General features: G+C 38.6%; 1 protein-coding gene and 1 long non-coding RNA gene across 20 annotated transcripts in view; one reads left to right on the plus strand and one right to left on the minus strand.

Moving 5' to 3' along the window:
• The window catches only part of LOC136346581 (uncharacterized), a 56,343-nt gene that overhangs the window by 32,264 nt on the left and 1,577 nt on the right, over positions 1 to 22,502 (minus strand). The window lies entirely within an intron of this gene.
• The window catches only part of IP3K1 (inositol-trisphosphate 3-kinase-like protein), a 75,283-nt gene that overhangs the window by 3,996 nt on the left and 48,785 nt on the right, over positions 1 to 22,502 (plus strand). For 6 of the 19 annotated variants that reach the window (XM_066295859.1, XM_066295857.1, XM_066295854.1 and 3 more), the window contains 4 exons: positions 517 to 591; positions 1,105 to 1,195; positions 1,461 to 1,603; positions 4,964 to 8,347. In XM_066295859.1, coding sequence (XP_066151956.1) covers positions 4,964 to 6,199 — 1,236 coding nt within the window. In that variant the 5' untranslated portion in view covers positions 517 to 591; positions 1,105 to 1,195; positions 1,461 to 1,603 and the 3' untranslated portion in view covers positions 6,200 to 8,347. The other 13 variants (XR_010733324.1, XM_066295847.1, XM_066295849.1 and 10 more) reach the window with 9 other exon arrangements.

The raw sequence follows: 22,502 nt of genomic DNA on the forward strand, positions 1-22,502 counted from the left end.
GTTTCGTCCAAACTCACTTCTTGGGTTTCACGTGTGGTCCCATGCTGAAATTTAGCGTGAAAAATTCCTCCGAACACGACTGGAATACGATCGGCCACGAGGAAGTCACGTGAACTTGTTATTTTGACGTGACAATTTCTGCGTTTGTGAATAGGTCCTTTTAGATAAGAAGAGCGCGCCTTTATTCTCTAAAAAGGCGCTATCCATAACGAGAATTGGCGCACTGTTAAGCCCCCCGAAAGCCGTACCGAACAGAAATCATAACGTCATCAATTCAAACATATGTCTCGTGTTATTAAAGTACCGTTACTAATCAATGCCAAGATCATTTCGGAGTGAAAAGAATTAGATATTCCGGCTAAACTTGGGGAAAGGTCCAAGAGTTCTGCAAGGGAATTTCAATAGAAAAGCTGAGTTAGAGCCCGCGTGTCGAGTCAGATTTTCGCTTTATGTGGGAATAACGACTACTACAACGACTGCTGTGGATTGATCAATTGATTCTTTTCTCCATTATAGGGAGATGGCATAGTGAGTGCGGACAGCTTCAAAACATCAAACGCTCCATACAAATGCGAATGTCTTAAATCTTCGGTAAGTCACATTTACTTAACTGTCTACAAGTTTTTGTTCTGGCCTCTTTGTGGTTTCAAACGAAGCGTTTTAATGTGGGTTCATAGAATGTCGCTCATTAACACGAAATTAGATTATTAAGACCTAATTTGTCATTTATTTTCGGGACGCACATGCCACTTACGGACGACAAAAGTGTAAATTACGTGGACTGAGAAAGTTTGACTTCGACCCGAGTCACGCGAGTCAGGTGACAAGTTCAGATTTCCGGAATGATTGAATTTTTTATTAAACGAATTTTCTCACGTTTCTTTTAAGGGTCTTATTACAGAAGACAACATTTACCAGTCGTTACTTTGGACTTTCGTAATTACTCTCAAAGCAGACCTTCACGTAGGTCTCCTGGTGGTCGGAATAATGAATTCGGCGCCCATCCCACGTATTCTCCTATTACTTCTTAAATTGAGTACGATTGTTTATCTAAGATGACCTTCGATGTCAAAGTAATGTTCTTCTATTTTAATTCCATACCAGAATAAGCGGTGAATCTATAGTGTGGTGAACTCTGAAGTGTTTAGGCCTGTGACGCTGTTCGTTGTGCATAGTCTCAACATTCGCCTTTCACGTAAGTAGGAATAATTCAGTTTCCACGCTTGAGTAGATATAGTTTTACGGGTGTTCCTACGGATTTTGACAGTTGGTTGGGACAGTGATAACCAGCATTCTAGCAGGTTTCGTTAGAGAGAAATAACAAATTGCATTCACGCCGGTGGTTTGTCACTAATACAACCTTGATGACATGTTTTTAAATCCATAGAATCGTCTATATCTATAATGGACTTGATGTTTTAAATTATTGTTAATGATATATTGAGAAAACAATTACATAGTTTTTAGGTAAGAAGGTCTAACTGTGGTAACGGTGTACGCAGTATCGCCAAGCCTTAGTAACAGCACTCTTACGAGCCTGGTAATTTGTTGTCCCTGCCCGGTTCTCACTTTTTGCACATCTTGGCGGACGTTCACTCCCAAGGTAAGTTATACATATATTACAGCTTAAGTTAAAACGGAAGAAATGCTCTATGATAGTTGTAGCGAGTGAAGTAGGTGTTCTGCTGTGCGTCTGTTAATCGACGCTCTCGTTCTCACACTTGATATTGGTTCTCTTGTCTCGATTTGCAGTTATTAATTTTAACATTGGAATGGCTGCTATTAACTATATTATGTTGGGAGTTAATTGGGAACCGAGCATTTGCCAGCCAGATGTCAAATCTAATTAAGCTGCTAATAAAACTACGCCGTTTTAGTACTGTCTCCGATGTTCTATTAATCGAAGCAATTGCGGTGTTCAGGGTCTCTCAGTTACGGTCGTCTCATACGTGAAATTGCAGTATTTGCCATTTTGGATCCAGAACTGATCCCGAATTTGAAAACGGACGTGAATATCGCCCTGTAGCCGAACGCTACAATTCGACTTCACAATTGTCATTGGGCAGTTCTGTGGTTGCACTGTTAAACTCGACACGTGGAGGCTGCGTTAGTTCTTTTTCTTCTTAAACGTCGTGTCGAGTTGTGGTCTAAAATGGCAGTCGCTGTCGTTACTTCACACATTGAGCGACCTTAATTTCAATCATTGTTGAACCGGAAGACATGTGCTCTTCACAACGCCCCACTTCATATGTATGAAAGGAATGTTCACAATAACAAAATGACGGTTAATATTATTAAAGTCGTCTTTGTCTTGTTTTCGTGAACACTGGGTGTTTTTGACAAGTCTGAGTTTTGGGATCCTCGAATTTTACGATTTTGTTAACCACTATGTTGTTACATGCACGTCTTGATCCGACGTTAGGAACGTGGTGCCTTTAAAGTCCCATGGACGATCCTCTCAAATTGCATGATTTATTTTTTTATGGGGGGCCAATAGAAGTGTGAGCGGTCACCGGTTGGTTTTCGTATCTAGGTTTGACGTGACAAATCACATTAGACGAAATTGACGTCCGTCGACCCAACCGGATTTGCCTGTGTACCTGTTCAGGCAAATATGCTGCAAACAGAACTTCGTCGCAGGGCAGTGGAAATAGTAGAATCTATGTCCAGGTGAAAAGTGTTTACTTTCTGCTGAGAGCAAAAAACAGCGGATTGATAAAGAATACTTCTCACGGTGTTAGGTATCCAATTTTAATCGCAACGAAATTTTAGTTAAACAAACCCCGGTAATAGCATACCAGTTTAGTTTTGGTTAGAATCGTTTGGCTCACCGTGTAACTGGTATACCGGGTGATCCAAGAAGTTGGCTTAATAATTTCTTTGTTTTTAAACTTTGAAAATTGAAGTTTGGAGGGAAGCTACGTGAGAATGGAAAATTGATCAACATCAACGAAGTTCATCTAGCACTTCCGAGTTAACGAGAAATCACCTCAACTTTTAATTTTTCAATATAAAAAGCATTAGAAATTTTTACTTTCTTGGAACATAGAGGTCATTTTTAGCTTAAAAATACAGCGGTGCCGTAGAAATAGGACCACTACTGATTCAGTGCAAAAATGGAAAAAAGTCTATTGAAGCTTATTCTACCTCGTTTGAATTAGGGTCCTAAATTTCTACAATGTTGGTAATTGTATCTAACAGCAGGAACCAGAGTAACAACTACCTTATACTAGATTTGTACTTCCCCCGTTTCGTTCAGACGGTTACAGTTAAGGTGGTCATAATAATAGGACCAGTGTATTAAAAGCTCGCTTTTTTGTATAACTTTCATAATTCTCCGTTAAATGGGATAGCAATTGAGAGGTAAGTCTAATTAACCATTCCGAAGCGTTTTGATGCATTTTAATAATTAATACACAAACAGATGGGGCGCGAAAACCACCGTTCTTCAGCCGAAAGAATTCAGATGAGGACACTCAGGGATGAAGGCAATTCTCTTCGTGAAATCTCACGGAAAAAACAGGAAGATCGAAAACCTTAATAATTAATGCTCTCAAATACAAGGAACAACAGCAAAATCGTGGTCATAAGAGGAAGACAATGGTTCTGACTGACCGCCAAATAAAGCGAGGAACCCCAAAGAATCCTTTTGTGAGCCTCAAACAAATTCAAAAGGACCTAAAATTGGAAATAAGTTCCAGAACTATCCGAAGACGGTTACAGGAAGTTCACTTGCATGGTCGAGCGGCTCGAAAGGTACAAATGTCCTTTTTGCGGATGAAACAACAATTAATTTGTTTGGTTCGGATGGTCGACGGTATGTAAGAAGACCAGCAAAATAGGAATTCCTTCCAAAACATACTTTCAAAACCAATAAACCTGGAGGTGAAAACATAAAATTGTGGGCCTTCTCCTCTTGGTTCGGTGTTGGCCCCATTTATTGGCTAAAAGGGATCCCGAACCAAGAAGAATACCTTAAAATAACGAAAGATGCCGTATGCTTCGGAAGAAGTGCCATGAATTTCGAAATATCAACAAGATAACGATCCGAAACGTACGACTAGGCGAGTTAAACAATTTTTCACAATGAATCGATTCCGGTTGGGCCGTGACCTTCACGGTCACCCGATCTGAACTCTATTGAAAATCTTTGGGTATATCTTAAGGGTGCTGTGAGGCGCCATCAGATCAAGAACAAGGGAGAACTGTGATCCATAGTCCAATTGGAATGGGAAGCAATTCCTGTTGAGTTCTGCCAGCGCTTAATAAGACCAATGTCTCAAAGATTAAAGGCGGTGATTTCTCAAAAGGGAGAAGCGACCGAGTATTAGGCGTTAGGCAATATTCGATTGATAGTTTAATTTTTTTATAATTATTTTGTTTTTATTGTTTCCATTGAGGAAATTTGTTTATTTTTCGTTAAAATATGTTTTTATGGATTGTTTTTGTTATCATTAAATGTTTCATATATATTTTTTATATTTTAATTTTTTATCTCTTGAGTGATAGAAATAGAAAATTGAAAACTTTGACGGGGTCCTATTTCCATGGTCGCCACTGTAGGTCTCTTTAAAAAAATATATATTTAGTGGTTTTTTCATGTCGCGCTACGCTACTGAGGTATACGTATTAGGCACAGTTTTATGTCAAAATTATGAGAAAAAAATATTAATTTGGCATTTTAACTTCCGGTTAAACCGGAAGTGCTAGATAAACGTCATCAATGTCAATCGTTCGGCTCTATTCTCACACGACTTCCCTCGAAATTTCAACTTTCTAAGTTCAAAAAAACAAAGAAGTCCCGAGGGCGAACCACCTTCTTGAATCGCCCGGTATGCACGAAAGTAAAACAAAATTCAACGCGGCAATCTGCAAACGGAGGTAAACATTCGATGAAAACGGTTCTAAAAGAAAAATTCCACGTCAATGAACAATGCTAATTCGTTTTTCTTTATTATTTCAGATGGATTCGACAATATTCATTATTGCACTAGCTTTGTACATGACTGCCACTGCTCAGCTTAATTGCTCTCGATATGATCTTGCCGAGAGTAGGACCTTTAAGTCGTTTCATGAGTTTAAAAGCCACAATGTAACCTTCGATAAGACAACCACGGATTACAGGGGGACCAACCTTAATTTTAGTTCTAGAAACATCAGTAAGGTTCCATCGAACGCCTTCGAGACATCCACCTCTCGGTTCATTACCGGTTTAGATTTGAGGAATAATGCAATTACAACTTTAGAGGACAAAGCATTCGCTTCATTGTGCTGTTTGAGTGTTTTAGATTTGAGTTTGAATAAATTAGTTAACATCGAAACTAATGTTTTTGAAAATCTGACGAACTTGGAGTCCCTGAATATCAGCGGGAATACTCTTGTTTACGTCCACAGTGAGGCTTTTTCCTCTTTAGCAGCATTAAAAATATTGGATATTTCGTTTAATAATTTAACTCAGTTATTCTTTCCGCACAGAGACGAAACGTTTATGATAGAGACTTTAAACATCTCGCACAATAGATTTAAAACGCTGAACAATATATCATTCGATGACCTCGTCCGACTGAAGGAACTGAAACTTAACAATAACGAGGTTGCCATGTTCTTTTTTTCTTCATTTAGGCAGAACATAGAACTAGAGAAGTTGGATTTGTCTTCAAATCAGATGGTAGTGATCGATTTCAAAGAGATCAACGTTGGTTTCAAGCACATGAAAGTGTTGAACTTATCCAACAATTACTTACAACTGTACGCAATCGCTTGTGGTATAGTGACAAATTTTACATCAAAAACCGTTGTAGATCTTAATTTGAAGGATATTGATTGTGACGAGTGGAAGTTGTACACTGACATATTCAGAACGTATCACGTGACACTGGCGCCGGGTAGGAATTTCTTTGCCAAACACCATATTAACGGCTTCGAGTGCACGATGGCGTTAAACCCACACTCTTCTCCTATATCTAAAGAAACCGAACTCGTAAGAGAATGCATAGAGAAAGGGCAGAACGGTGGGGGTTTGTTTCAGCACATTAACTTGGTGCTTATTATGATAGTTGTGAGTTTCTTGTTGTTATTTGCGGTGAACTACTTCGTAGGTTGGAGTTTTATGCGAAAGCTAATTGAAGCAATTCGCGGTTTACGTACTAATGAGGACACAGTTAGCCTTAGTTATGCTCAGCTGACGCTCGATTCTTAGCTATTATCGCGATGCCAGTTTTAATGGTTATTACCTCTGCGATTTCTAGTCTGATTTGCATTCTGTAAGCGCTAAATTCTGAATGCGCCGCGAACTAACTTATCCGTAGGCTAATTTCCGTAGGAGTGAAATACTGATTGGGTTCTTGGTTTCCATGGAAACCGACTTGATATTAAAGTTAATATAGCATTAACAGTTTGACCCTAGATGAACGCGAGCTCTTTAAATAAAGTTTAGTGCGTGAAGATCTAATCACAACGAGACCTGACCCCGTTTCGTAGTCACTAAGCGCTTCATTTGATGGCTCTCGAGAAAATAGGTTTCACCTATGAGAAAACTATTTGAATTTCAAAAATGGGGCCGATTCAGCTTTCGAAAATTCGGAAATTTCGAAACCGAAATTGGGGACTTGTACAGAGTGCGCCAACTGCGTAAGGTGCGTACAGGGTATCCCTCATCGGAGCCTTCTCGTTGTGAACTTGGAAACCGTTGCAGATACGATTTTGTTCAAATGGGTGCTAAACCGTGTAATCGGATAATTGTCAAGTTTCAGGTCTGACAATTCAGAAATTCGGAATCTTGACGAAAATATTCGGGAAAACACTTGAAGCTGTCAGGTTCGTCAATAGTTATATGTCGAGTAATAATTACATAAAATATATTTAATTATTAAACGTTATTAATTCCGTGAACACAATGCTTCTCAAGAGAAATTTATTTATGATTTTGCACAAAACTTTTTATACGTCGCTTTAAGAACTAGTAAAGCCGGTCCACATGAACACCCGCAAGACTGAGAACGCCTTAGAGAGTTCTTCATTTAGAAAAGTCAAACGCCTTACCGTATGACTGCAATCTAGTAAATTCCACGATTCGGATTCCCCCGGACTGATATCAGCTGTTAAGAAGACAAATAATTGATATTTTCTAGATTTATAATGCGTCAAAACTTAATTTTTATTAACGCACAAACCTCCGAAATAAAACTACAAACAAAAACAAACAAAAAAATTACAAAAAAACACTCCTGTTGGTCGTCATATGAAGTGATGAGAGACTTCAATTTGAATTTATTTGAGGTAGTCTGCTCATTTTGTTATTGTTCAGAGACAACCTGAAATTGATTGTTTTTGATTGTCACAGCGTATGGGGAGCAGCAGTCAAAGTTTCGCGAATGGCTCCCGCCCGTTTGGTAAGCGGCGCCGGCGCGAAGCGTACCTCTGTGACTATTCAATTAGCGTTTTTTCAAAGCACTTTTTGCAACATTAGAGGCAGAACAGGGCCTTAAAACGATTCAATTTAGTTGCGGGAAACCCTTTCGGCTTCAGAACATGAAATATCAAATTATGTTAAAAATAAAGTGTTTTTCTGTCGCATTTTGGGCAAATAACCCGATAACTTTAATATACGTTTCAAAATAACGAACCGGACTCGAGAAAAAGTGACACCTTGTACGTTTTTATAGGGAAATGTAAACGTAGTGTAAGTTTGCATGAAAAGTACACACATAATGTGTCAACTTTCCATCTTAGACTGCCGGAGTGGTGAAATAAAGTTATTTAAAAACCTAAAAATTTAATACCCTGTATATCAGCGACGAAGTAAGAACGAATATTTGTGTGTGTGTGTGTGTGTGTTACGTTAAATAATAACATTTTGTTAAGGGATACTCAGCATCCAGACATTTATAATTTATTGTTTCCGAAGCGTTATGGACCCGATCCGTGGAAAGGAATAAATCTAAATCATTTTGAGGAATTTTTACGTCTGCTTTGTTCGTGTCTTGTGTTATGACGAATCTTTAACAGAACATGCATTGTTAATAAATAATACACATAAAGTCTTCGATATACTAGAGAGGTTTCGTGCTCTTTTACGATTTTAACTTTTTCTCGCAGAATTCTTCCAATATGAACTAATATACTTAAATAATAATAATAATAATAATAATAATAATAAAGTGTGTCTCGCAAAATGGGCTAGAATAAACAGTAATCGTTTATCTACCTCTTGCTTCTATAACTAGGTAGTCAGATATTATTCTTTTCATTGTTTAGTGGGAATCCTTCTATACTGCAATTCTTGTGATTTTGATACGAAATTGTGATTTTTATGTTGTTACTTCTTGTAGTTGTTGTAATATAGTGTTGATATGTGAAATATATTTATTTTCAAAAATTAACGTGTCTCTTGAAAAACATCAATTCAATCATGTAGAACTCTCATGCTCACTATTTTCATCATAAGTCTCATAGGTTTTTATTTTTCTCTACGATTGCCCGTGAAATGTGTGGTGCGATGGAACGCAAAATAACTATCTAGCTGAAGCTTTTAGCAAACATAAAGACCGACACGGAGAGAACCTTATGTTGAAAACAGTGTGTATGATAGGGACGGATGCATCTCAATATTTTTCAACAAGTTTGTTGACTTTCCTTACGATGTTGTCCCAAGAGAGTTCAGACGTCACAGCCAGTTTAAGGTTAATCGGCGCGGGGAAATAGCACTTAACCTTCACCCTCGTGTTAGTGCGTGAAAGCGCTACTTTCCACCCCTCACTCGTGTACTCAGCAAAACGCACTTTTTCTTGCCTGAGAACGAAAAAGAAAAACCTCCCGACGTGTTACCACTGCGTTTCGAAGATAATTTACCATCTTAAAAAATATTTAGTGTTTAAGATGTTTCTTTATCGCCCCGTATATATTCAAGGAAGTCTGCACAATTCATTATAACCGTTTGAAGATCCATCCTGAATAAACATTAAGTGGTACAACATCTTAAGTTGCGATTTGGTAGAAACGCGGTGCCGTAAACGTTACCAGTGCACGTTGCGCTCATGTGATTTTTAGTTAGCGGCCACGTTTGTCGGTCTGTTACAGTCGCTTTGCAACGTAGTAAACGAGCAGAATTTGAATGCTGAGAAGTCGAACATCGAGGCGAGCCTGCGAGAAAATTTTCACGTTTCAAGAGTTTTCTTGTCCAAAGAGTGACCCGACTGATAAGATCGATCATGAAAATTTCGCAGCTCGAAACGGAATAGTCTACGATTTTCGACGTGAAATCTCGACATTGTCTCGAGATTCAGTATACGAGTCCTCGCTCATAAGGAAACATTTCCCGCACGAATTTGTGACGTCCTACTGACTCGATTTCGAAAGTTGCAGAATGGTCGTTTTGACGTGGAGAATCTCGCGCGTATAACATAATCTTAAAACTATCGTACCTCTCGTTATTTCGTATAGGTAAGCTCGAACTACCATATTGTCATTGAAACGCATAACGCGCACATGGCACGTTACATAAAGTGCATTTCTAATAAGATGGAAGGTCTTTGATTTCAATTAATCTGAAACCGCTGTTTCTTAGAGATAAACTTTATCGATTCGATAACGAGGCTCAAAAGTGACGTGGCGGCCCTTGCGGCGCTGCGGTTCGCTACAGATCTAGCGGCGAGTCCGGCTGAGGGGCTGAACTATCCCAAAATTTTAATGTTTGTTCACTTTCCGAGTGCCCCCGAGTCGCGCCGATCGCAATTCCTAATGCGTAGTTTTAATCAAAATCGCTTTTTAAGCAATCAGCGCATACCTGAACCAACCTTGCATAAGCAATTCGCATTAGCGTTATCACTTTAACGACATTAAATTTTAAAAAATCTCACACACCACGTTTTATTGCCGTGTGGGCAGTTATCGCATATTTCTCTTTTATACAAGGGGCACAAATACGTGTTCGATAAGCGACGAGAAATCAGGCGGTTGTAAGTGCGACGTCGTCGCGTCGATTCCATTGTGCCATCTCTACTTTGTGGTAACTTGAGTTATCCGGAGGTCACCATTGACGTCAATGCGCCGATCACATGGAACCGTGGGTTCTTCGTTGATATTTCAACCGCAAGATAAACTTAGAAGTGGGCATGGAAATCTTTTACAGGGTGAATTTGTTTAATCGCAAACCTATTTTGGTCTGTTGAAAAAGTAGTTAGTTACAAATGAGTGAAAACGGCTTGGACGCACGTGATGCTTTAGAAGAAAACGATATCTACATTTGTTTCAAAATGTTTTTTGGTGCGAAGGGTACAGACGCAACTCTGGCTTAGTAATATTCCCTTATCAGGTCCTCTTAGAGGCAGGCTGGCTCCGCATCAAGGCGTTGCAAGAGCGCAAAAGATATTCTTGCCGCCATGATTTGTTCTTGTATTTGGTGTTTTTTGGCCACATTGCACTTGAGCTCACGGCATTCAATCCAGTCTCCGATTTCGACGCTTCTACGTGTAAGTACAGATTTCAGATTAATCATACTGGTGGACGACGTTCATAGTGTGCCTCACGTGGAGACTATCTCACCGAAACTTACACTATTTTCCAAAACAAACACTCTTTGAATAAGTGTACAAAAATCGTTTTCATAAAGCTTATGAGACTGTGTGTTTAACATTTTTTACCCGGTTGAAATATTTGCTGATAGTTTTTGTCTAGACGCATGTGTATCTAGGCATTTTCATGTACCTAATTCGGGCTATGACTCCTTGCCTCGTTGTAGAATCCAATTTTGCATGCACGAACGTAGAAAATTGCACTCAAATTTCTTGTTGACATTGTAAGGATTTGCACCATGACAAAACCCATATGTAATTTTCCACTGTTTGTCTCCAATTGCAATGGTCAAATGTTTAACATTCGATTGAACTCGTCAAAATCTGACGAGGGCTTCACACCTCCATGGCCGAAAGATTTATTTCTGACGAGCAATTACTCAGGAACATTCGTACCTACTTGCCTTATACATTGAGCTGCGATATACGTGTTTTGGGAAACTTGGAGTACGGGTCGCTCCGGCCTTTGCGACCAAGAGCGCCAAGTGCCTAATTACGAAGCACTTGTGAGCATCAAGCACTTTGCCTCGACTTCCCTAATAAATCGTTATGTTTTCATTCGTTCAGTTCCATTTCGTAATCGTCCTAGAGCAAAATCCGATTCGATTCGCTCGACGTTTAAGTGACGCATTTCGAAGCATTTTTAATAAAAATAAAGGGTGATCGTTAAAATAACTAAAATAAGCATTGGAATAGCCGAGGCACGTCTTGGATAAATTGATTTGTTATCCGTTTTCAATGTCAAATGTTTGATGATAAATAGGAACTGGTTCAATCAGCGCCCTACGTTTACGGTTCCTCGCCTACTGCGAGGCTTTTTTAATGGTCGCTTGTGTAAAGAGCATTAAATTTTTACGTCATCCAAATGCGAAATCGCTCGAACCGCATCTCAAAAGGCGCAAGCTTGGCGTATGTTTCGATGGCATAAATCTCAGCTTGATATATTAATGAGCACTTTCCCAGGCTCGCACTGGAGCTTGCAATTTCGTCCGGCGCCGTGCACCCCGGTACCATCACCCTTTCAGATTTTTGGGGCTCTCGACGAATCAGCAGCAATCCGCTTTTGATGGGTTGCATTCAGTCCGACGCCACTGTTTCCTTGTCGGGGAAAGCCATGTTGCATGCAGGACGATAATTTTGCCACAGGGGACATTATGGCAAAGAGCGTCCCGACGGTGACCTCTAAGTTCGGCCTGCAGCGGGTTTGGCACCCCCTCCCTCTGACTTGTACCTTGAAGTTTGTATGTGGCCTACTTGGTGCCCCTCTCCAACAATGTGCCAAGGGCAATCAGATCACGAAGGTGGCACTGGCATCAACTTGCAAAGGCACGACAGACATGCCTCTGCAAGTTGATTTGTCTCGAGGACATTCGCCTCCAGAGCTGTATTACGGAGTGCGAAGTGCAGGATCTATCTAGCTTCTCGCCTCAACAACTTATGAGAGGAAATCAGGAGAGCCGCCACGGTGTCGATGCCGGGACAAGCATAGCAAATTCTTCAATTTGCTCCTGGTAGTACTTTGCCTGCGTTTTTTTTCCATCACGCATTGGTGATGGTCAGTCATTTCAAGTACTCGGTACCAGTCTATAGGGCGGCGGCTATCAGATTTCGCGATTTTTCCATTCAGCCCGGCAATAAAATAAAATAGGAAAAATCTTTCTAGAAACACCCGGTACGTTGTGTTCACCATCATTTATAATCTATAGCTTTCTAATCGCGCCTCTAATTAACGAACATTGACTATTTTATCTTGTAGTTTTATCACGGATATCCTGCAGCACATGAATACTCACAGTTGGAAAAGTGTTAGCCTTAACAATTCTTAACTGGGCAAGTTATCTCTCGGTGTTGCATTTATTTTATTTAATTAAAAAAATAATAATTTACATGTAATCATCGCACTTAGGTTAGTGCCGTTTAGCTTGAGCAACCGAAAGAGGCATTTTGCCAAAATGCCTATTTTTAAGAATCAAAGAAGATCGTCACACTGACGGTACTTATGTGCGGTTACGGCTATTATCTTCCCTTCAAGCACTCAACATCTCCATCTGCTCATTTGCAACAGGTCGTTAATTACCGATCGTAAATGAGGCAGGTAACAGAAAATTAAATATCTGAGGATTATTGGGGAGTTTGGCCTTTCATTTTTCACTACTTTCGATCTCGCCGACGATTCATGTGAATCATTTCACCGGTCCTCAGTACAATCCGAACTAATGTTCTATGACCGTTAATAGTAAAATTGACAGTTCATAAATGTGTCAGTCTGACGTGGAAGATGGAAGAATTTTGGACGAGCGCGCAAGAAACAAGAAAAAAACACCACGGAAGGACTTTTCCCTCCTCGGTCCCTGCCATCTATTCATTAAAAACAAATGGCTCAATTAATATTCTTAATTTATGTGGTCACAATAGAAAGGAATTCGCAGAATTAACCTTTAATGTGTATGTGGTTAAGCAGACTTAACCGCAACTTCACTTAGGTATACATTATTGTTTTCTGTTATTAAGGGATTAAGCAGATAATTTAAAAACAATGATAATTCAAAATTCGTGACTAATAAGGTTCATTTTCAAGACAATGACAACAATTTTTGTTACACATGTTTTACAATTTGTGTCGATTTTAAATTCATTCAAAAGCCCAATAAAAAATAGATTCTGCATAAATTAAAGATATGATTGATTAACCAGGATTTGTACATTTATTAGCATTTTTATTCCATATTATAATGGGTAAACATTAAAAAAAAAACAAACTTGCAGTAGGCAGCGTGCTGTAATAGGGCGCTGATTAAGCAATATTTGATCTACCATCAAACATCTGGGTGGCAACTAATAACATTAATTTATTGCTCGAGGTATTTTTTAATCACCCTTTACAGGAACAATTAAACAACTTAGAAAGTACGCGCGTCACCGAGCAACTCTTCTGGCCTTTGCGATTGTCGATTGTTGCAGTTACATAAACAAAAAAAAAGTTTATGTTGTTACAAAGTATTATTATATACAGGGTGAGTCGGGAGGATCGTGCCAAATTGTTGTACATGAAAAATAAATGTAAAAAAACTCAAATGTTGTTATCCGATTTTCGTTTGTTTACAAGTTATTTACGCTATAACTTGTAAACAAACGAAAATCGGATAACAACATTTGAGTTTTTTTACATTTATTTTTCATGTACAACAATTTGGCACGATCCTCCCGACTCACCCTGTATATATTATTATTATAAGGTACTCCCACGTCAAAATGCTTATAATAATAATTCTCAAAGTAACATCTGAAACCTGATTTGTATACGAAATTGTACATGACGTTCCAATAATCATGGTCCGTTTCATTTAAGAATTAAAAAAAAAAAGAACGAAATCTTAATGTTTTTTTTCCTAAACTGTGATCACAGATACGTAATCCAGTAAAAGCTTCGTAATCTGGGCAAACAGTAATATGTTAATGTTTTTTGAATGGATTTCGGTGTATTTATGTCTCTATTTTAAATAAATGCGGTTTTATGGCATTATCTCTAACCAGTTTTGTTATTTTTGATCATATTTACTCCACACGAATAATGCGGGGGTGAGCTGTACCGTTCCTCTAATCTTTATACAATTTTTCCAATCTATTCACAATTGACTATTTTTTTAGGTTTGTTGCGGTTATATAGAAGTTCAGGTCGAGCCAGAACTCACCTTAACTTCACCATTGTAAATATTTGGTTCCACATATTTGTACATATTCGAAATAGACATAAAACCTCCTTCACAAGAGTCCATTACCAAACGTGGTACAAATAAGACGTGTCTAGAAAAAGCGCATCAAATTTTTTTCTATTTCGTGTCCGCGACATTCTGCATACAGCTGTTACACGAAGTGTCCTAAATTCATCTTAAGTTACCGAAGAAGACAGAGATTTCAGTTGAAGAGGAGAAATGCATGATTACACTAAGATCTAATTAACCCAACACATTTCCTCATTTTGGCACCGAATATACAGGGCGATTCTCGGGTGTATTTTGTGGTTAATTTTGGGGAATTAAAAATAACAATTATGTGAATTGTGTTATAAAAAGTCGCGTTCCATCTTACAGAAACAGTTCCCTCAGTGCGAAGTTGCCATTTGCGTCTAAAATCCCTGAGAACATCAAAATTTGAAACAAAATCACCAGTATATTTGTAACATTTTGGAGTCGTCTGGAAATTATAGCCGTTTTTGAGATAATCACTTTCAAGTTCGAGTTACGAAGAAATAATTTTCGTGTTCCTATACACCGATTTGAACTTTTTAGCCGAATAGTATGTTATACATATAATACAGTATAGTTTGATAGGTGCAAGAAAAATTATAAATGTCAAATTAGAGACTTAGAGGGCTTAGGGACGCCCTTAAAAGTCAAGATAAAGATATCGAAGCAATTTTTGCATAATCTTGACCATTCAAAAGTCACTGCTCTTGAAATTACAAAAAGTGGCATGTTTCGAAACGTAATTGCCTCGAAAACCGAATACCACTAACAATTTTATTCTGGTTAAACCGTTTCTATCCCTCATAATTTGCTATATGACCTACTGTGGGCATGTGGGAAGTTCCAGGAAGTTGCCCTTTTCGATTCTTCAAAATTTTCTAATGAGCGACCTTCACACATGCCGGACACAAAAAAAGAGACTAAAACTGCCCTCCGATACGGAAATTTATGGGCCACTCTGTAGCGACAAGTAAAATCGATTAAGTTTTCGGTTTAAAAACATCATTACTCCCGATTTAGTTGATTCAAACGCGGATTTTGAACGATTATTGCGAGTTCCCGAGGTGTCCACCAACACTTCCGACCGGGAGACATCCTCAAACTTCCGACATTCCGATGGTACTTGATGTATCCCGTAAAATTCCGGAACCAGTTTAGTAAGTGGAACTCGACCAACTGATGGATCCAAATCAGCACATATTAAATCTTTGAGAACTTCAGTTCATGAGAATAAAGGAGTTGATGCCGCGTTTATCCGGGAAGCTTGATTACGCAAAAGAAAACAATTATCTTGTGTCGTTCTCAATTTCCAATTGATCAGCTAAACACCTATTCATCTGAAATTCGGTTGCACATGTAAATCTGCTAGCGCAGATTGACGTCAATGAAAGCCAGTGTCTCACGTTCCGGTATATACCAAATCAGCGAGTTTTACACTTTCTATTTTTGCTCCGTGCGAAACTAGCCATGAATTATACTGCGATCTAACGAACGAACAAGCGAAAATAAAACATCGAACAATTTGCGGAAAAAGTGTGATTTTACCTAAAAATTTGTGAAAAAATTGTCAGGTCGTCCAATCTATTAACGATCGGTAATGGCGTGAAGTCAAAGTTCTTATTTCTTTCCACGTTTACGAACGAAAATAAGTCGCATGTTATGTTAAGTCGGTTGTATTTTAACACGAAACATCTTCAGGTGAGTTTTAACAAATTGAACTGTTAATTTAACGTTATTTGGTGTGTTTTTTTGGCGCCGTGGATGACGATTAATTCCAGGATTCTCGCTCTTTTCATCCTAAATTTCGAGCAATCTCACTCAAAAAAGGCCACATTTCTTGGAACGTCCAATATTTCCATTTGTAAATCATAAATTGCATTGTGTCATCACATATTTTTTCGTTGGCAGTATCGAATTCCTGCTCGGATTTTGATGAAAAAAACAGTTAAATTTTCGCCGATAAGTTCTGTTGGTTTTTTTTTTACGCCATTTTAGTTTTTATATCGATGTGGTTGTGTATAAAGTGTTTGCAGATAATGCGTCAAATTCGGCAACATTCTAGGTGCTTGCTTGATAAGCCGTAAATGTAGCCGCTTTGAAGATAGCGAGAGTACAGGCAGTTAAAAAGGCCACCCTGTATATCAGTTCTTTTTTTATCTACTTAGGAACTAGGTGATTTAGAACAAAATAAACTGGCCTGGATACCCTTGAAATTTAAATAACTTGTGAGGATGCGACATAATTTCCCAATGGTAGGCCGTTAAATCCAAGTGTTAACGTCAAGTCGGAGAAAACCGAATGCGAGATAGCTTGGCGCAACCAAAATAGCGAAGTTTTGTACAACTTCAAAGTCTCGAAGGAAGAATTTTCACATTTCTGCTGCGTTCCACTATTAACTGTCAGCAGTGCGCACAAAAGATTTTGGCCAATTTCACGTAAAAAAGAAAAATGGGTTCAAACAAGGCAGGTACCGGACCTTGCTAGAGGTTGTCAGCTATTTTTTCTCTGATTTTTCTTGTTGTACTATCGACCGGAGTCGAATCGGACCGTTGAGAGCGAATAGGTGCGAAACCGCTCATCGAATGTTCCAATTGAGCACACACGGAGTGTGAACATCGAACGTCTTGTTTGAAAAACAAAACAATTTCTACCATTAATGTTAATTTTTTTTTAATGCAAATTATACTCTTATTTGCATGGAAATTAATTAAGTTTACGTTCTTGTTCGGCCTGCTCGAATTTTTACTAAAACGCTGAAGCCAACTATGAATACAGAGTGAAATAAAAAATGTGTCAATAAAGAGGTAAATCGACTCCAAATTATCACAAACTGTCGGAAATATATGCAGTATACCGGTCGGGACACAACTTGCCGATTGCGTCTGCCAATCCACAATTAGTGTTTTTTTCGTGTTGGAACAAAGCACATAAATATGTCAAAACTAATGTTCTGTCACATAGCCGAACCCGAAACATTTTTGTTTGTTTGCAATTCATTTTAACGTTCGGTTTTTACCGATAGAAGTTTTCTTCTTTGTCCAAGAACATTTTCCTTCAAGACGTTTAAGTATTTTCTTAATCATGTATTCTGCATATGTAAAAAAAAATTGTGGGGGGAAATTTTCATTCGAGTCTCGGCTAAAAATGGATGCTCAATGGGCGTCCTCCGTAGTTAAGAATGGTTTTCTAAACGTTTTTTGAATATTTATTGCGATACAGTTACGTTGCTGAAAAACGGACTGAACGATCAACTTACATTACTCCAGTATTAGTAACCCGCAAAAATCGCAGATACATCTCTGGAAAAATACTTCTATTAAGTTACTAATCGAGCGAAACCCCTATTAGTTTTCCAGGGAGACTTCAGCTTCCCGTGGTTGGAAGTCTGCAGGCTCCGGTTCAATTCTGACGTGCACACAGTTTCCTCTATAATATTCTTGACAATGGTGAAAGCGCCTTTCATGATTAACGTTTTTAACTGTCAGAGCTTGATCTAGAGAATGGGCGTACCCGGTGGTCCTGTGGGCTGCCGCATTCATTTGCAGTACTTGGTACTGTGGTTTGGCTTATAAAAATATAACTAATATTGCAAAAAAGACATTTTTGGGGTCTGGTTTTTGTGAAAGCATCGTCCAATGATGCGCGTGGCGCACAATTACGTTAAGTGTTGCACATTTGTTCCAAGTCCCCTAACCGCTTTTTTGTCGGTTGCTATATCGCGTTTTGGTCGTGCCGATGCTGCCAAAGCTACCAAACTCAGGTACCGAGAAATGTGTACCTAGGACGGGACAAAATTGTTTTCTGCATTTGCACTCATCAAAAAACAATGGAAGGATTAGTGACGAGCAATGGGTAGGTTTTAGCACTTAAGCAATAAGAGTCCATATACTTATCTACGCGACGTGGCCCAAAATAATTATCAGTGAAGGACTGTGAAAACTGTAGAAGGTAAATGCGTATGAAAACGTCTGAATTTGTTTGTAAAGGTTTATTTCAAGATTTGCGATCCCTCTTGAAAAAAATGTAAATAAACACCTCGAGGAAATTTTAGTATTCTGCTCGAGACGCTTTTCTAGGGCGATGTATTTACGATACCTTTGAAGCCACAGGTTTGCATTCTGTTACTTCTTGAAATGGAAACTGGAAGAGACATTTCTTCAGAATCGCGTCTGATTCCTTTCCGAAGGAAAATTATCTGTAGTTTATCTGAATTGAAAATTCGCGTTCGTTTCATGTCATCTCGTAGCTTAGTTCCACGTGTTAACGCGATACTCCTTTACAATCGCTGTGAATTACTAAGAGATCAATAATTGGACCGCGTAAGAGTCATCTAAGATCAGCCCCCCCCTCTCAGAGCTTAAAGTGCAATTCCTTTTATATACGTGAAATAATGCCATGGATTTTTTTTCCAATTCGTCGATAGAGTGTTGCAGGTCATCACCTTGCGCTAAAAATTTCAGATAAAACGGGAATGGATAATTTTAGATAGGAAACATCTAAAAAGTGTTTGTTTTGCTAAGGAAATTTTCTATTTCGTTTACATTTGCTTCCCCCCAACAATATGTTAATGAGACCAAAACTTCTCCCGCAACACGCCAATGTTTTCTTTCCTTTCGGTTTTTTTTAAAATTTTTTAATAAAAAATTTTTTTTTTTTTAGATTTTAAAAATTTTTAAAATTTTTAAAATTTTTAAAATTTTTTTTCTGCAATTTTTCATTTTTACACTTGGACATTCAATTCGTTTAATGGCTTTCACAAATTAATGTCAAATTTATTACTTTTCGACAACATGAATTAAAATTGTGTCTAACGGTGTAAACACGTTTGCTGAATTGTAAAATGCCAATCAGGAATGTTTTGCATCTAAATTGCCGCGGTCGCAAAATATTTGCTTAAGTAGTTAGGTGCCCGTCTAGATAGTTGGTAACTTACTATTTAGAGAGCTCGGTTTTTATGTTTAGTAATAACAGGGCAGGTAGCGGTTTTAGTAAAACGTAAATATTTACTTTTCTTGATCGTATTGTTAACGTTTGCCGAGATTCGTAACATTTTATTAGTGCATTTATTGAAAATTAACGTAAACAGTCCCATGGAAACCCTAAGGAGATGGAGGCCCCTTACGATTTTATGCTTCGCTCCAGATCTGTGTTCGATTGACATTACCGATTTCTGTCGGTGATTAATCGACTCGAGATGAACCGACCAGATCTCTTATAGAACCGAAACCTGTTTTCCTATTGCTCGAATCAATTAATCTCAGAGCTGAAACGAGGCGTAGGCTCGTAGTAGGGCTTATAATCTTCTTCTGAGACTTTCCTCACAGCTACGCATTCATCTTCGTTGCTCACAGCTCGACCTAGAAAGTTGTTGCGTCGGAGTCTTGCCGCTTACGCTCAAATATTTGATTGAGATGCGGCAGATGGCGGTGGTAGGTACATTTTGCCGTTAACACAACTTGTACTTACACTTGCCGTTAACATTGTCGGCTTTTGCCTGCATTTAATTGACTTCAGATGAACCGAGCTGACGAGATCTAATAGATTTTAAACCGGTCTTTGGAACGGTCGAGTTGAAACGAAATGACGCGCGAAGTCATGATAGACGTTAATCTTCTTCTCATGGATTTTGTTGTTAAACAAGTTTTATTAATAGTTTTGGAAATAGTTGCAATAGGTCACATAAATCACATTTATTACCTCCTAATCTATGTGAAAATAGCTTTTTGTTGAACGGAGTGCGATCGCTTTCTTAAATTTAGACGTCCCAAACTAACCCTTGCCAAAAATGAACCCTTTGGTTTCTTCCAGAGCATTTAACATCGTACCAAATTGCCAAATTCGTCCCGGCAACTTGGCATGTGGCAGTTATGGTCGTGGCAACGGCGTCTACTGCCATGGTAGCGGTTGTCATTGTTTCATTAGTTTGTGAAAGAAGAATTGGTTCGTTAGCGAATGGTTCCTTATTTGTTAGAGTTCGACAAGGGGATTTGATGCGGCTCATGAGCTTTTTCCTGATAGAATTTCAGTGACTGTTTCACAGATACATTATATGGCTTTAATTTCTAACAAGAGCTAGCAGAACCTTATGAATTTCCTTAAAAGTAAATTGGTTCACAAAACTGTACAAATGCAGAGGTGGACTAAAGAGAAGAGATATTTTTTGTAACAGTCATTTTCAATCAGTTAAAAGTCCGCACCTGTAGAAAGCAATATTACAGAATGTCATTTTATCCAAATAGGAAGTTTCTTATCCTTTATTCCTAAGTTTCCTTTGACGTTTCATAGCCAAATCAAATTTCTTGAATAAGCTATCTACTTCGCCACCGCTCATGCTCAGTTTCATCCTTTATCTATCTGTAAAAACCACTTGGAACCACTCACGTAACCGTAACGCATATTCATTGAACTTACCCTCGCGTTAACGCATATTCATTGAACTTACCCTCGCGTTAACGCATATTCATTGAATTTACCCTTGCGTTAACGCATATTCATTGAACTTGCCCTCGCGTTAACGCATATTCATTGAATTTACCCTCGCGTTAACGCATATTCATTGAATTTACCCTCGCGTTAACGCATATTCATTGAACTTGCCCTCGCGTTAACGCATATTCAGTGAATTTACCCTCGCGTTAACGTATATTTATTGAACTTACCCTCGCGTTAACGCATATTCAGTGAATTTACCCTCGCGTTAACGCATATTCATTGAATTTACCCTCGCGTTAACGCATATTCATTGAACTTGCCCTCGCGTTAACGCATATTCAGTGAATTTACCCTCGCGTTAACGTATATTTATTGAACTTACCCTCGCGTTAACGCATATTCAGTGAATTTACCCTCGCGTTAACGCATATTCATTGAATTTACCCTCGCGTTAACGCATATTCATTGAATTTACCCTCGCGTTAACGCATATTCATTGAACTTGCCCTCGCGTTAACGCATATTCATTGAATTTACCCTCGCGTTAACGCATATTCATTGAACTTACCCTCGCGTTAACGCATAAAACTAAAAATTTGAACTGCAGAAACTAACAATAAAGAAGAAATTTCACAAATTATTACAAAATTAGTATTACGCAGTGTGGCCTCTCTACTGTAATGAATTAAACGTGTTCGATATCCCCAAAGAGAGAAGTCTCGTAGGGTTAGGTTCGGAAAGTACTAAGGCCGATGAACGAGTGTGATCAAAAAAGTCTTGCTCTTGCACGAAACGTGCGTCGGCATTGCAGCATTGTTGCAAAGACAACCTCGCAACCAAAACTGCAAAAGATTCAAGACTGGACTGCAAACGCGTCTTTCACGTCTTACGTTCTTAAAACTGCACTTTAATAGAAAATTCATTTTCTGCGAGGACCCGCTTCAGTCTGAAAATGTTTGTGTTTGCACAAAAGGAGGTAGAGAAATGTGAATGGAATAAATAATAAAATTATAAAATTCGGATGATCGAACGGAATGACCGCAAAGCAGATTTGGTCGTCGTTGATGTTTTCCTAGTTTCCCGTTACATATAAAGAAAACCCGAAATGAAAACGGTAGCAGCGAGGAATTTTTGACAAATGAATAGGAAAAGTCCATAGTTTCGTAAATAACTCAGAAACGGTAAAAGTGCTAAAACACGTAGGAGGCAGAAAGTTGTCAGAGCAACCCTCAGTGGCAGAATTAAAGTAGGTCGCACGTAAACAGGTTAACTGGTGTTTTAAACCAGTTGATTGTTTTAGGGGGGCGTCGCGATAATCTTCGCGTAACCACCACTTCATCATAATCAATTGAGTAAAACCCAATTAAAAATCGGATATTGTTACAATGTAGCAAAAACGATTCATTTTTCAGTCGTTGGTTCAACGTCGACGCGCGTTACTCCAATACAAGCAAGCGATCACGAGGGGCGCCCGATTCGTATTTGATTCTCCATTAAGGTCCAATACGCCACAAGAAAAAGCGATTGCCTCTGACCAAAACATTTTAAGTAATTAATTATTCAATTAACCACCGACTAATTTTTCGATTACTGAACACAGCCCCAACTAAAGGAATATTATGCAAGTTTGGTAATTAAATCAAAACACATTAAGAAAGCAGCTTGGCAGTTTGGTATTGACGTCAATCGCTATTTTCGGCAAAATGTAGTCGCGCAACTTATGTGCAAAGTATATGTTAATAAACCCCATCTT

This window comes from Euwallacea fornicatus, chromosome 23 (genome assembly GCF_040115645.1).
Source record: "Euwallacea fornicatus isolate EFF26 chromosome 23, ASM4011564v1, whole genome shotgun sequence".
Lineage (NCBI taxonomy): Eukaryota > Metazoa > Arthropoda > Insecta > Coleoptera > Curculionidae > Euwallacea > Euwallacea fornicatus.